Source organism: Bufo gargarizans, chromosome 6 (genome assembly GCF_014858855.1).
Source record: "Bufo gargarizans isolate SCDJY-AF-19 chromosome 6, ASM1485885v1, whole genome shotgun sequence".
NCBI lineage: Eukaryota > Metazoa > Chordata > Amphibia > Anura > Bufonidae > Bufo > Bufo gargarizans.
Genome location: NC_058085.1, coordinates 222,798,941 through 222,811,921, shown reverse-complemented (window position 1 = coordinate 222,811,921; position 12,981 = coordinate 222,798,941). Strand labels below are relative to the sequence as shown.

The 12,981-nt window shown below is 43.2% G+C and overlaps 1 protein-coding gene across 2 annotated transcripts in view; it reads left to right on the top strand.

Moving 5' to 3' along the window:
- TUBGCP2 (tubulin gamma complex associated protein 2) overlaps positions 1 to 12,981 on the top strand; it is a 453,055-nt gene that overhangs the window by 155,587 nt on the left and 284,487 nt on the right. For both annotated transcript variants that reach the window (XM_044296484.1, XM_044296483.1), the window contains exons 4-6: positions 4,454 to 4,624; positions 4,746 to 4,905; positions 5,070 to 5,277. In XM_044296484.1, the coding sequence (XP_044152419.1) occupies positions 4,454 to 4,624; positions 4,746 to 4,905; positions 5,070 to 5,277 (539 nt within the window). The remainder of the gene's footprint in view (positions 1 to 4,453; positions 4,625 to 4,745; positions 4,906 to 5,069; positions 5,278 to 12,981) is intronic.

Sequence of the window (12,981 nt, the reverse complement as noted above, 5' to 3'; positions counted from 1 at the left end):
GACTGAATCTTCCGATTCCTCAGGGGGTAGTAGTGTGCCCCCTGGTCTAAAAAAGGGGAGTCTGATGCTGGTGTCTGGGGATTTTGGGGGGGGGGGTTTTGTGTATTCTGTCTTGGACGATAATTACGTCCCCTAGACCTGTTCGACCCCCGTCCTCGTCCCCGCCCCCGGTTCCTAGGGAGTCCCTCTCTTTCCCCGTCAGATATCTCGGTGTCCGTGGAGGAAATATCTGTGTTCTGCGTAATTGGTGGATTGGTCAGGAATTGATAAGCCCTATTGTCCCGAAAGTCCTGGGAATCTCTATTAAACTGCTTATGTTTGCGTTCTTTGAGTTGATATTGAAACCTCTCCACCGCGTTTTGCAGCTGTACCTCCTTGGTTGCGAACTCTGGTTCAGACTGAAATTTCTTGGCAATCTCAATCTGTTCGTTGAGGTTGTTTTCGACTCTACCCAAAACCTGCTTCTCCTCATCTAGGAGAAGCTGCATAAGTCTTAGGGAACTAGATGTTGCTTCTCTCTCCCAGCTCTTCAGGAATTCCGGGTTCCTGATACGGTGTGCCGGGGACAGAGTGATTCGCAGACCCCTGGGCACTATTCCCTGTTTAATATAGTGCTCCAGGCCCTGCACCTCCCACCAGGAGCTGATTTGTTCCCTATAGAGACGGGTAAGTTCGGAGAAAGCGCCATTCAAAGTGGGTGTGTATTTTTTCTGAACGAAGGTCTGCTCAGAGAAAACCACGCTAGCCTCTGATACCCATATGTTCCTATCCAATCCCGTACTCAGAAATCCTGACATTCCCCTGTAGTATAATTACGAAAAGAGAAGAGGGTCAGTCAGGAGAAGACAGGAGTGTCTCCCTGATTACTGCTCGGTGAACAAGATCAATAAACTAAGGGGGCAGTAACTATTAAAATATTATTTTTATTAAATCATAGGAGTAAAAGATGGCCCCTACAGACAAACAACAAGTAAGACTGATACATACATACATAGACTGGTATATGGATGGAAACCAGTATATTATATATGGTGTGAAAAAGTGGTGGACACGACCATAAGTAGCAAGTCAGGCACAGCAATGTCGGATGACAGTGACTAGCCCTAATCAGTCCCTGCTTGGCCTAGTCCATTTGAAGCCCCCCGATGCACCCCTAGAGTAGAAACTCCAAAAAAGTGACCCCATTTTAGAAACTACGGGATAGGGTGGCAGTATTGTTGGTACTAGTTTAGGGTACATATGATTTTTCGTTGCTCTATATTACACTTTTTGTGCGGCAAGGTAACAAGAATCGCTTTTTTGGCACTTTTTTTGGTGTTATTTACATCTTTCATCTGACAGGTTAGATCATGTGGTAATTTTATAGAGCAGGTTGTCACGGACGCGGCGATACCGAATATGTATACAATTTTCTTTTTTTTTAATGTAAGTTTTATACAATGACTTCATTTTTTAAATCAAAAAAATGTTTGTGTCTCCATAGTCTAAGAGCCATAGTTTTTTCAGTTTTTGGGCGATTATCTTGGTAAGGGTATGATTTTTGCGGGATGAGATGACTGTTTGATTGGTACTATTTTGGCGTACATGCAAATTTTTTGATGGAAGATGACAAAAAATTGCATTTTTTTTTTTACGGTCACCTGAGGGGTTAGTTAATGTGATATTTTTATAGAGCGCGGCGATACCTAATATGTATACTTTATTTTTATTTATGTAAGTTTTACACAATGATTTCATTTTTGAAACAAAAAAAAATCATGTTTTAGTGTTTCCATAGTCTAAGAGCCATAGTTTTTTCAGTTTTAGGGCAATTATCTTGGTTAGGGTATGATTTTTGCGGGATGAGATGACTGTTTGGTACTATTTTGCTGTACATGCAAATTTTTGGATCACTTTTTTATTTCCTTTTTTGGGAAGTAAGGTGGGCAAAATTTCAATTTTCTCATAGTTTTTATTTTTATGGCGTTCATCGTGCGGGGAAAGTAACATGACAGTTTTATAGATCAGGTCGTTACGGACGTGGCGATACCTAATATGTGTAGTGTATTTTATTTTTATTTTTTTTATTCAGTGACAAATGTGTTTTTTTATCTTAACTTTTTCGCTTTTTTTTTTTTTTTTTTTTTCCATTTTTCTGACCCAGACCCACTTGGTTCTTGAAGATCCAGTGGGTCTGATGTCTGTATAATACAGTATAGTACACTATATAGTGTTTTGTACTGTATTTTACTTACACTTTGTCTGAACATATCTATGCCTTTAGCACACATCTGTTCAGCACCATGGACAGCAGGATGCCTGAGAATGCGTCCTGTTGCCATGGGAAAGTTCCCCGTCTGCTCAGTTGTGGCCCCCCCCCCCCTTGCACCACCCGCCGGCATAAAATCATGCAGGGGTGCAAAATCTTTATCTTAGGCAAACTAAAGTTTCTGATCCGCGGGGATCAGAAACTGCAGAAAGCGCAGCAAACCGCAGGTCTGAATTGACCTGCGGTTTGCGGCGATCGCCAGTACGGGCGATATCGTCGTTTGCGGCGATATCGCCGATATCCCCCCTGGCGTTGTGATAGGATGCCGGCTGAATAATTTCAGCCGGCATCCTGTTCGGATTACCCCCGGGGCGCTGTAATAGCGATTAAAATTTAGGATGTACCGATACGCCCTGAGTCCTTAAGGACTCGGGAAATAGGGCGTATATCGGTACGCCCTAAGTCCTTAAGGGGTTAAGGTAACCCCCAGGGTGCTCTATAATATTGGGGTTTGACTCGCAGCTGATCTTTCAAGGTATATCAATGACCACCAAGTTTGTGTCAAAAATTTACCAGCTTGTTTCATAGAGACAATCCAAATTCTGTAAATGTTGCAACATATTAAATAGAAAAATTCTTAATATTTTATGGACTTTAGATGTAAACTCCTTATATACAATACTGGACAAGAGTGGCTCACTAGTTGGAACAGAGATTCCAGATAACAAATGCACTATGTTACAGAGAATCAAACTAAAATTAAACTAATTAAAATACAAATAATAATAAAAATATACTGCCACTCAAGTAACCCACAGTATAAATCTATAATCAATTTATTTTTTTAAGACCAAATCACTGTCTGAGACAATCATTCAAATAAAATCCACAATAAAACATGTCAAACATATGGGAAACTATCAGCAACATAAGATCTTTTCATCGGCCTCAGCTGGAGGAGTGTGAAAATCTTTATGGGTCCATGCGTCATTAATTTTGACAAGAGTGGTGTTGTAACAGCCCCTGCCACCCTGAAGACTCTATGAGATGACACTGTAGGCTGGGCAAGAAAGAACAGAAATAGCACACTGTACTAGTTCAGTCCACTCTGCCTGCGCAGTAGTTGATGGGGTTAGGGTACATGGTATCTGCGGGAGAAAGTCTGGAGTCCAGGTAGGACTGAACCTGGGTCTTGATGTCTCCGTTTACTGATTTACCTTAGCCTGTTGTGGCACATAACAAAATTGTTCATTCATGTTCATGATACTGAACTGGTTGCTGCTACTGCTTCTGCCACCTGCGTTAGTGGAGATAGCGGAAAGTGTGTGACTTTCCATTGGGTGGAGAGGGGCCTCAGACATGAAGACGGCAAGCATCTGCTCACTGAAAGCTGTGGCAAGCTGCATACACAGCGTTTCCTTGATTTTTGCTTTGATAGCGAGGGTGTAAAAGCATGGCTATCCAGTAATCTTTAGACTGCTTCATGTGAATGATACATCTATCATTACGTAAGCAAGCATACAATACAGCTTACCATTCTGGCCAGCATGCCAGAGGACCCAGTTCTTTCCAGCTCCGCCCCCTCACTCCCCAAGATAATTAGTCATTGTGGCTGATGTCGTCTCCGTCATAATTATCCTCCTCATACTCCATGGAATATGAGGATGTAAAGAGAAATGTGTTTTTGTTTAAGGGTTTCGTTTTTTTTGTTTGGTTTTTAGGTACAAAAATATGATTTTGCTGCAGTCTTACAGAGCTGCACAATCTAATTCAACATATCAGTTTTACCCTGATGGGAACGCTGTAAAGATGAAACCCATAAAGCAATAACGAAATTACGTTTTTTTTTCTTCCAATTTTAGTTAATTTTGAGTGGATTTCCACCTTCCCACTACATCATACACAATATTAAATGGTGCTGTTGAAAAAAAAAAAAGTACAACTTGTCACACAAAACACAGGTCCAATATGGCAATGTAAGCTGAAAAATAAAACGTGTATGGCTCCTGAAAGACATGGAGTAAAAAACAGAAAAATGGCAGGAAAGGGTAAAATACCCATACAGAGATTTAGTTTTCAATGACATATGTAGCACGTGTTCTTGTCTTGTCATTTTCTTCCTCTTCCTGTTTAAGTTTTTCACTTGAAGAATTAAACTGTACATAAATAGGAAGTTTACCTTCTTTTCCTGTCTCGTATCAACAGACCCTTCAATATTTGCACCAGAATCTTAAAGACAAGGCAGAAATCGCCATTACTGCTCCCTCTAGCAGCCTTCCTTTTTCTCCCAGCACCTCCAAGATCTCTATGCAAGAGCTTGAAGAGTTACGCAGGCAACTTGGAAGTGTAACAGCTTCAACAACTAGTGGCCCCCAGGTAAAGCTTATCTGTCTGATACTATCATCAGATTGTACGGTAGATGTACATTTGTTATGCTCCGTTTACATTCGTGAAAATGTTTATCCCTTTATTTTCTTTTATCCCTCTGTTCTTTCAGCTGGTGGAGGTTTTGCGGAAACAGCTCAGAGATGTACTGAACAAGAAAAATTTTGGACAGCAAATCCCTGTGTTCCCAAAATGGGTATATGAGCGACAAGCTCTGATGGGGGATTTCTCTTCTATGTCCAATACTAGTACAGATATCACAGTACCAATAGGTTTGTGTGACTTTGAGTTGTGATGATTACTTATTTTATTCTTTGTTAATTTTCTTAAAAATTGACATTGCTTATGTAGAAACCACCCCTTTCTGTAAGCATGTAATATTGTTTATATCAACTTAGCTGTTTCCCCAGTATCTCTTTTTTTTATTTTCTTTCAGGAACCCTTACTCTAGCTTCTCAGGAAGCAGCTATAGTCGAGGACCTACTATATGTTCTTATTGGAGTTGATGGACGGTATATTTCTGCACAACCCATTGTGGGACGTCAGATACGCTCTTTCTCAGTAGACTCAAACCTTGATATGTCTGTAAAGGAACTTGTCAACAGGATACTACCTGTGGCTGCCAGTTATTCTACTGTTACCAGGTACTAAAATAATGCAGTAATTGTAAGGCAGTACAACAGTACAAAATAGGGATTATGTTACCTTGGTATTGGTAAATTAATTTATGAATTAGTCTTCATGTACAGTATGAGTAAAAATTTAAATCCTGACCCATTTGTGAATAATAAAAAGACCTGAAATGCTGTGCCATAGTAAACAATCTTTCATAGGAAACGCTAATTCATAGGACAATATTTCATAGGACATGCTAATGGGGCAGATTTACTGCATGGGAGATAGATAGATAGATGGATAGAATAGATAGATTAATAGAATAAACCTGGACAAGGCAGTTAAAGGGGTTCTCTCATCAAAATTAACCCTATTAAACTAGTTGACATTAGTGATGTGCTAATGTCTGCTGAACCTAACTAGCCTATTCCTACTTGTATCTATGCCCCCGTTTATAATATGCTAATTAGCCTCTAGTTACAGGGGGCAGCCTTGGTCTCCTCCTGCTGGCCCTGTCTGCCATGTACCTAGCGCCTGTGCCGTTCCGTATTCGGCACAGGCGCAATGAGTGAAGAATGCCCGTCCTTCACTCATTGCACCTGCGCAGAACACTGAACAGAACGGCACAGGAGCGAGATACATGGCTGGCAGGAGGAGACGAGACCAAGGCTGCCTGGCCCTGTCAATCAATTTGTGCAGCCGGGCGTGTCCAGAGGTGGGAGAACGGAGCTTCTAGGAGCTTCATAACCCCCCCCCCCCCCCCCGCTCCTTGAGGCTAATTAGCATATTATAAAAGTTAGATTTCTCGCGTAACGGGGGCATAAATACAAGTAGGAATAGGCTAGTTATGTTCAGCTGACATTAGCACATCACTAATGTCAGCTAGTTTAATAGGGTTATCGCTCCATTCACACATACGCAATTATGTTCCGCATTTTGCGTAACGAAATTGTGGACCCATTCATTTCTATGGGGCTGCACTATGTGTGTGTGTGGGGGGGGGGGGGGGGGGGTGGGTGGTCGGGTCGTCTAGGGTCTGAAAAGCTGAAACAAAAAAAAGTTAAAAGTTTAGAATAAAAGTGCTTTTTTTTATTTATTTTTTCATAACTAACTTTTCCCTTCTATCCCTGCCTAACTGAGCCTCTCCCTCACTGACCCTAACCTACCTGGAGGGCGATGGGTGCAGGAGGGTTATGGATGCCGATTAGGGGGGACTCAGGAGCTGGTGCTGCAGGGTGCTCGTGCAGAACAGGAAGAGGAGGGGAGAGAGAAGCGTAGAAGTTTGAATCTCGCGCCTCTCTCCGCTGCCCCAATCAGCACTCTGGACAGCAGCATTCAGCCCTAGGGCCAGCACCGCCTCTCCAAATCTTCGGACTGTGATTGGTGGTATGTAATCACGCTACCGATCGAAGTCTTTTTCCGGTTAATCGGGTCACCGGAGACCCCAATGGACCGGAAACGCAGCAAACCACAGGATGCCTGGTGAATGATTTCAGCAGTCATCCTGTACCGATTAACCCCCGCGGCGCCACAATCACATTTTAAAGCCATGACGTACCGGTACGTCATGGGTCCTTAAGGACTCGGGAAACATGCCGTACCGGTACGTCATGCGTCCCTAAGGGGTTAAATACTTTTGCACCATAAGCCCTAAAATATTTATTACTTATTTTAATGCATGCTGGATCCAGACAACTCACCCCAAAATCTAACACATACCTCAATACAGAGAAATCTTTGAGCGGTTTGTCAGTTGGCAACAGCCATTATTGCTGGTCACTCAACTTCCCAGGAAAAGATTGTCAGTCTTAGGGTCCATTCACACGTCCGTTGTTTCTTTCCTGATCTGTTCCGTTTTTTGCGGAACAGATCTGGACCAGATCTGGACCCATTCATTTTCAATGGGTCCTGAAAAAAATCGGACAGCACAATGTCAGATTTTTTTTTTTTCAGGACCCATTGAAAATGAATGGGTCCAGATCTGTTCCGCAAAAAACGGAACAGATCAGGAAAGAAACTACAGACGTGTGAATGGACCCTTAGGCTACTTTCACATCTGCACTTTCCTTTCCAATATTGAGATCCGTTATAGGATCTTCAAACCAGAGGAAAATGGAATGGAGTGCCCCAGAATGCATTCCGTTCTGTTTCGTTCCCATGGAGTGCACAGAAGCTCAGGCAGCGTTTTTGAGTGCGTCATGGGATACTGATCTAGATAGATCCGTCATGAAACGGATGGTGCTGGATCAATTTTTTGGGGACAGGAAGAAAAAAGGATTTAATGCCGGTTCCGTCTTCATTTGGGAGATAATACAACCGGATCTGTTCTGATTGGATGCAACCAGTTGTATTATATACCGTATGCGTTTTTGCTAAGGGTACTTTCACACTAGCGTTATTCTTTTTCAGCATTGAGTTCCATCCTAGGGGCTCAATACAAGAAAATATTGAGAATCTGTTCTATAAAAATACCCCATGACCTAACCCCTCAGATGAACACGGTCAAAAAAATAAAATAAAAACCGTGCCAAATTTTCAATTTTAATCCGTTTTTTTTCCAATAACAAATCAAGGGTTAACAGCTAAACAAAACGTAATAATTACCCTGATTCTGCAGTTTACAGAAATACCACATATGTGGTCGTAAACTGCTGTATGACCAAACGGCAGGGCGCAGAAGGAAATGAACGCTGTTTGGTTTCTGGAAGGCAGATTTTGATAGCTTTTTTTTTTTTTTTTTTTTATTCCTTCACCATGTCCCATTTGAAGCCCCCCTGATGCACCCCTAGAGTAGAAACTCCATAAAATCGACCCCATCTAAGAAACTGCACCCCTCAAGGTATTCAAAACTGATTTTACAAACTTTATTAACCCTTTAGGTGTTCCTCAACAGTTTATGGCAAATGGAGATTACATTTCAGAATTTCTATTTTTGGTATCCTTGCCTCACAAAAATGTCATATAGATAAACCAAAAATCATATGTACCCTAAAAATAGTCCCAACAAAACTGCCACCTTTTACCGTAGTTTCCAAAATAGGGTCACTTTTATGGAGTTTCTACTCTAGGGGTGCATCAGGGGGGCTTCAAATGGGACATGGTGTAAATAAACCAGTCCAGCAAAATCTGCCTTCCAAAAACCACACGGCGCACCTTTTCCCTCTACGCCCTACTGTGTGCCCGTACAGTAGTTTACGGCCACATATGGGGTGTTTCTGAAAACTACAGAATCGGGGCAATAAATTTAGCATTTTGTTTGGCTGTTAACCCTTGCTTTGTTACTGGAAAAAATTTATTAAAATGGGAAATTTACAAAAAAATCTAAATTCGCAAATTTCATCTCCATTTACCAATAACTCTTGTGCAACACCTAAAGGATTAACAAAGTTATTAAAATCAGTTTTCAATACCTTGAGGGGTGTAGTTTCTTAAATGGGGTCACTTTTATGGAGTTTCTACTCTAGGGGGTGCATCATATATTCGAAAAATTTGACTATCGTGCAAAGTTCATTTATTTCAGTAATGCGACTTAGTTTCACATTTTAACATATGAGAGAGATTCATTACATGCAAAGCGAGATATTTAAAGCCTTTTTTTGGTTATAATTTGGATGATTATGGCTTACAGCTGATGAAACCCCAAAGTTACAATTTTGAGGAACCCTTTGCTCAGGGGGTATGGATTAATTAGCTTACTAGAGTGTGACTCTGAGCCTAGAATATTGAACCTTTTCACAAAATAATAATTTTAAGCTGCATTAATGCAATTGCTTTTAATTTGAATTACTGAAATAAATGGACTTTTGCACGATATTCTTATTTATATTATATATCTATGCAGAGGACGAGGAACCTGACTGGTGGCAGTTTGCCTATCTCACTTACAGATACCGAACCTATCTAAGATGGCTGGTGGTATGCCTATAAGAGGGCAAAAACCAAACCATTTAGTATGTAGCAATTTATTTGAACAGCAACTTACAATGCCATGCTTGAAAAAGCTTTGGATATCTCCGCCTGTGGGTTCAGAACATAACGAGCAAAACAGGATGACTGCCAGCGGCCCATTTTCTGGATAATGTGGGCAGGAACCCCATGTCTAGAAGCCGAAGATGCAGTTCCAATGCGGAAGGAATGTCCAGAGATGAATTTGGAGTTGAAACCTAAACCTGAGGCCAGTGTGTGAATGTGGGAGATGAACTGCTTTGAAGTGAGAGGTCGGTTTTTGAAAGGTAATAGTGGGCTATCTGGTGAGGAGTTACCCCACAACGGACAGTAAATTTTTTTTTTTATCAATTCTTTATTTTCAATTTTTATCAAATATTCAGATATTCAATCAGTCAGGTTGCAATGAATTGACATAACACCATTAGCAGGTAAAAATAATATATTTTTATTGGGGGCCCTGCTTGGGAAGTTTTTGTGGAATGAAGGTATAAAATGAAATGATTACTGTGTCGTACCAATTGACCTATGGACAAGCCTTTGACCCTGGGAGTTGTGCGAGAACTCCTCGGGTCTCAAAAAAGCCATAAAAGCGGAGATACATCGCTGCTTTAATGATTATACTGGTATAGGGCCCAAAAGGATTGCTGTCTGGGGAGGTGGACAGTTTCCTAAATAGTTCTCCTGAGACTTGTCTACCTGGACCTGGATTCTTGGAACTCTTTAGTATGCCCCTTAAAGGGGTTGTCCGGGTTCAGAGCTGAACCCGGACATACCCTTATTTTCACCCCGGCAGCCCTCCTGAGCCTGGCATCGCAGCATCTCATGCTCCGATGCGCTCCCGTGCCCTGCGCTAGATCGCGCAGGGCACAGGCTCTTGTGTTTTCAATAACACACTGCCGGGCGGTAACTTCCGCCCAGCAGTGTGTTCGGTGACGTCACCGGCTCTGAGGGGCGGGCTTTAGCTCTGCCCTAGCCGTTTTACTGGCTAGGGCAGAGCCAAATCCCGCCCATCAGTGCCGGTGACGTCACCGGGCTGCCTGTCAGCCCCATAGATGACGTCACCGGGCTGCCTGTCAGCCCCATAGAGAGCCCGGTACGTCACCGGAACTCAGAAAAATGCCTTTGCCCTGCGCGATTTAGCGCAGGGCAAAGGAGAGCATCGGAGCATGAACTGCTCCGATGCTCATGTCAGGGGGGCTGCCAGGGTGAAAATGGAGGGATGTCCAGGTTCAGCTCTGAACCTGGACAACCCCTTTAAGGTTGCTTTGATTGCTTGTGAAGCAATGACCTGCTGTCTGGGTGTCTTAGCATGTACTGGTGCTGCACCCCGGCCAAATATAACCTGATTGCGTTATGTGAAAGTCCTAGTTCTTTATGACAGTAGGCTAGAAAAGCCATAATGTATGTGGTTCTGTTGACGTTATTCCTGGGATAACAGTTTGTGAATTGGATAAAGGTATTCCAGACAGTTTTGTAATTCCTAGCAGTGTTGAATAATAGAGATTTGTGGATAAGTGACTTGTGGATAATCCATTATAAGTGCTGTGAACCCTGGCGGGGATAGTCCTGTCTGTTCTGCCTCCGGCATTGCCTGAAAGAAAGTGGGGAAATTGAAGCATGATAACTGAACAAGAAGAAATTCCACATGGAAATTGGAAATGGCTAAGGCCTCATTTAAGTAAATAAGAGAATCCTGTGCAGGGGCTGTGGGGAGCAGCTGGAGTAGTCTAGCTATGAAAGCCTTGCCTTGTGGCATGACCTTGGATGCGAAATTTAACATCCCCAATATTGACTGCAGCTCCAACTTGGTGAGTGCTCTGGAAGGCGCTGATTTGGCTATGGTTTCTTTGATTTTAACTAATTTGTCTTCCGGAAGCCTGGCCTGCATTGCATCGGTGTCGAAGACAATGCCCTGAAAGGTTACCAAAGTGAAGGGACCTTCGACCTTTGAGGGTGCCATGGGAATGTTTCGCTTGGAGAGGTTGTTGGGTTTGTCGGAACTATGGTGTAGATGTTCTATTAGTAAGAAATCATCCAGATAATGGATAACCATGGAGCAGCTGGCATGATTAACCAAAATCCAGTGGAGGGCCTGCGTGAGCTGATCAAAGAGCCACAGGCTGCTTTTGGATCCAAATGTTAAACGATTTGCAAAGTAATAGCAACCCATCCATTTCATTCCGTAAGATTTCCATTACTGTGGGTGAAAGGGTAGCAACTTGAAGGCGTCGGCAATATCAGCTTTGGACAACCAGGTTCCCCTGCCCAACTTGATGATAAGCTGAATGGCTGAGTATTGCATTGAGAATTCTTCGGAAGGGATGAGGGAGTTGAGGCTGGGTGTACCAGAAGCATGAGGTCTCTGACAGATCGTATATTAAGCGTTTTTATTTGTGAATAAGCTCGATGAGACTGACCCTCCAGGAATCGATAGGGGTTGCGGAAAAAGGATGTATAAGGAAGCCCTTTTGTAATTCGGATTAGATTAAGGTGTTGACCGAATCCGGGTCTCTGAGTGCTGAAAGGAGGTTGGGGCCCTCCCAGGTGGATTGAGGCAGAGCTACCAACCCTGTATGAAAACCCTTCCTGAAGCCGGACACTAGGAACTGTACAAAATTGGGATTGTGATGGTCCTGTAAGAGGACTGTCAACAGGTCCACATTGACCCCGCCTAGTCACGTATTCCTAGATTACCTTTGAGGACAGGTTTTTTTTTTTTTGCCTAGAAACACTATGGGTTTGCCTAATTTGTCGACTGTTGGGACGAGTTTAGGCAGTCCGGGGGGACCAGAAAAATACCTATCTTGAGGGGCGGGACTCAGGTTGGGACACCATTCGGATCAATGAAGTATGAACTGACACGTGGAGCAGGCTGGGGCCTTGAGCCCTGCAAAATGCCTGCAAAACAACTTCATATCCATGGTGGCCCAATTGGTGACATGCTGAAACTGGGCCAATGCGGTGGCAGCTTTTGCGGAGAAGGAACAATGGTAATCGTAAAAAGCATGGTCACCGTATTTATGACCCTGTATAGATAAGCATCCAGTTCCTCCCGTCTACCTGGCTGCACTGAACATATTATATCTCTGAAGAGATTAAATGCCAGTACGAACTCTGGAATGGTGAGTTTCTTATTGAGACGGACATCCTTGGATTTAAGAACAATGGAAACCTTGCCTCAAGCGATGGTCCTGCTGTCTAGCGAGTCATGGGTGGATGCAAGGTTTACATCCTTGCCCGCCAGGATTTCCCTTTTAATGTTGTTGGGAACGAAATGTGACGGGGCTATGTCGGGGGCCCCAGAGAACCTACCTGGGGAGAATGAGCGGGAAGCGGAGGAACCTGGGATGGGTGAGGCTGGACAGCTGGAAGCGGGGGCCCTAGCTTCCACTGCGAGCAGTCTGTTCTGTATGTCGGTGACCGAGCTGGAGATTTTGTTGATGGCAATATCCAACTGCACCAGAGAAAGTTGTATTGTGGACATGGGAACCTCCTCAACTGGTGGAATGGTTGAGTCTGTAACCAGAAGCCTGTACAACTCTGCCTTCCGGGCGGATGCTGGATGACTGATCCCCCTTCTGTTCAATTCGGTTTGGGCATCGTCCAGCTCCTTAAAGACCTGTTGCTTGTGGGTTGTGAGACTGCTGTTTCTGGGACCGATAGTGCATCTTCGATGTCAGACAGTTGTGACATGATTACACTGTGGAATGAAGCCAAGCGATTGTCGAAAGAACCCGAAATGTCAAAGCACCGAAACGTGAAGAGAAGAATGGAAACGTGATTTT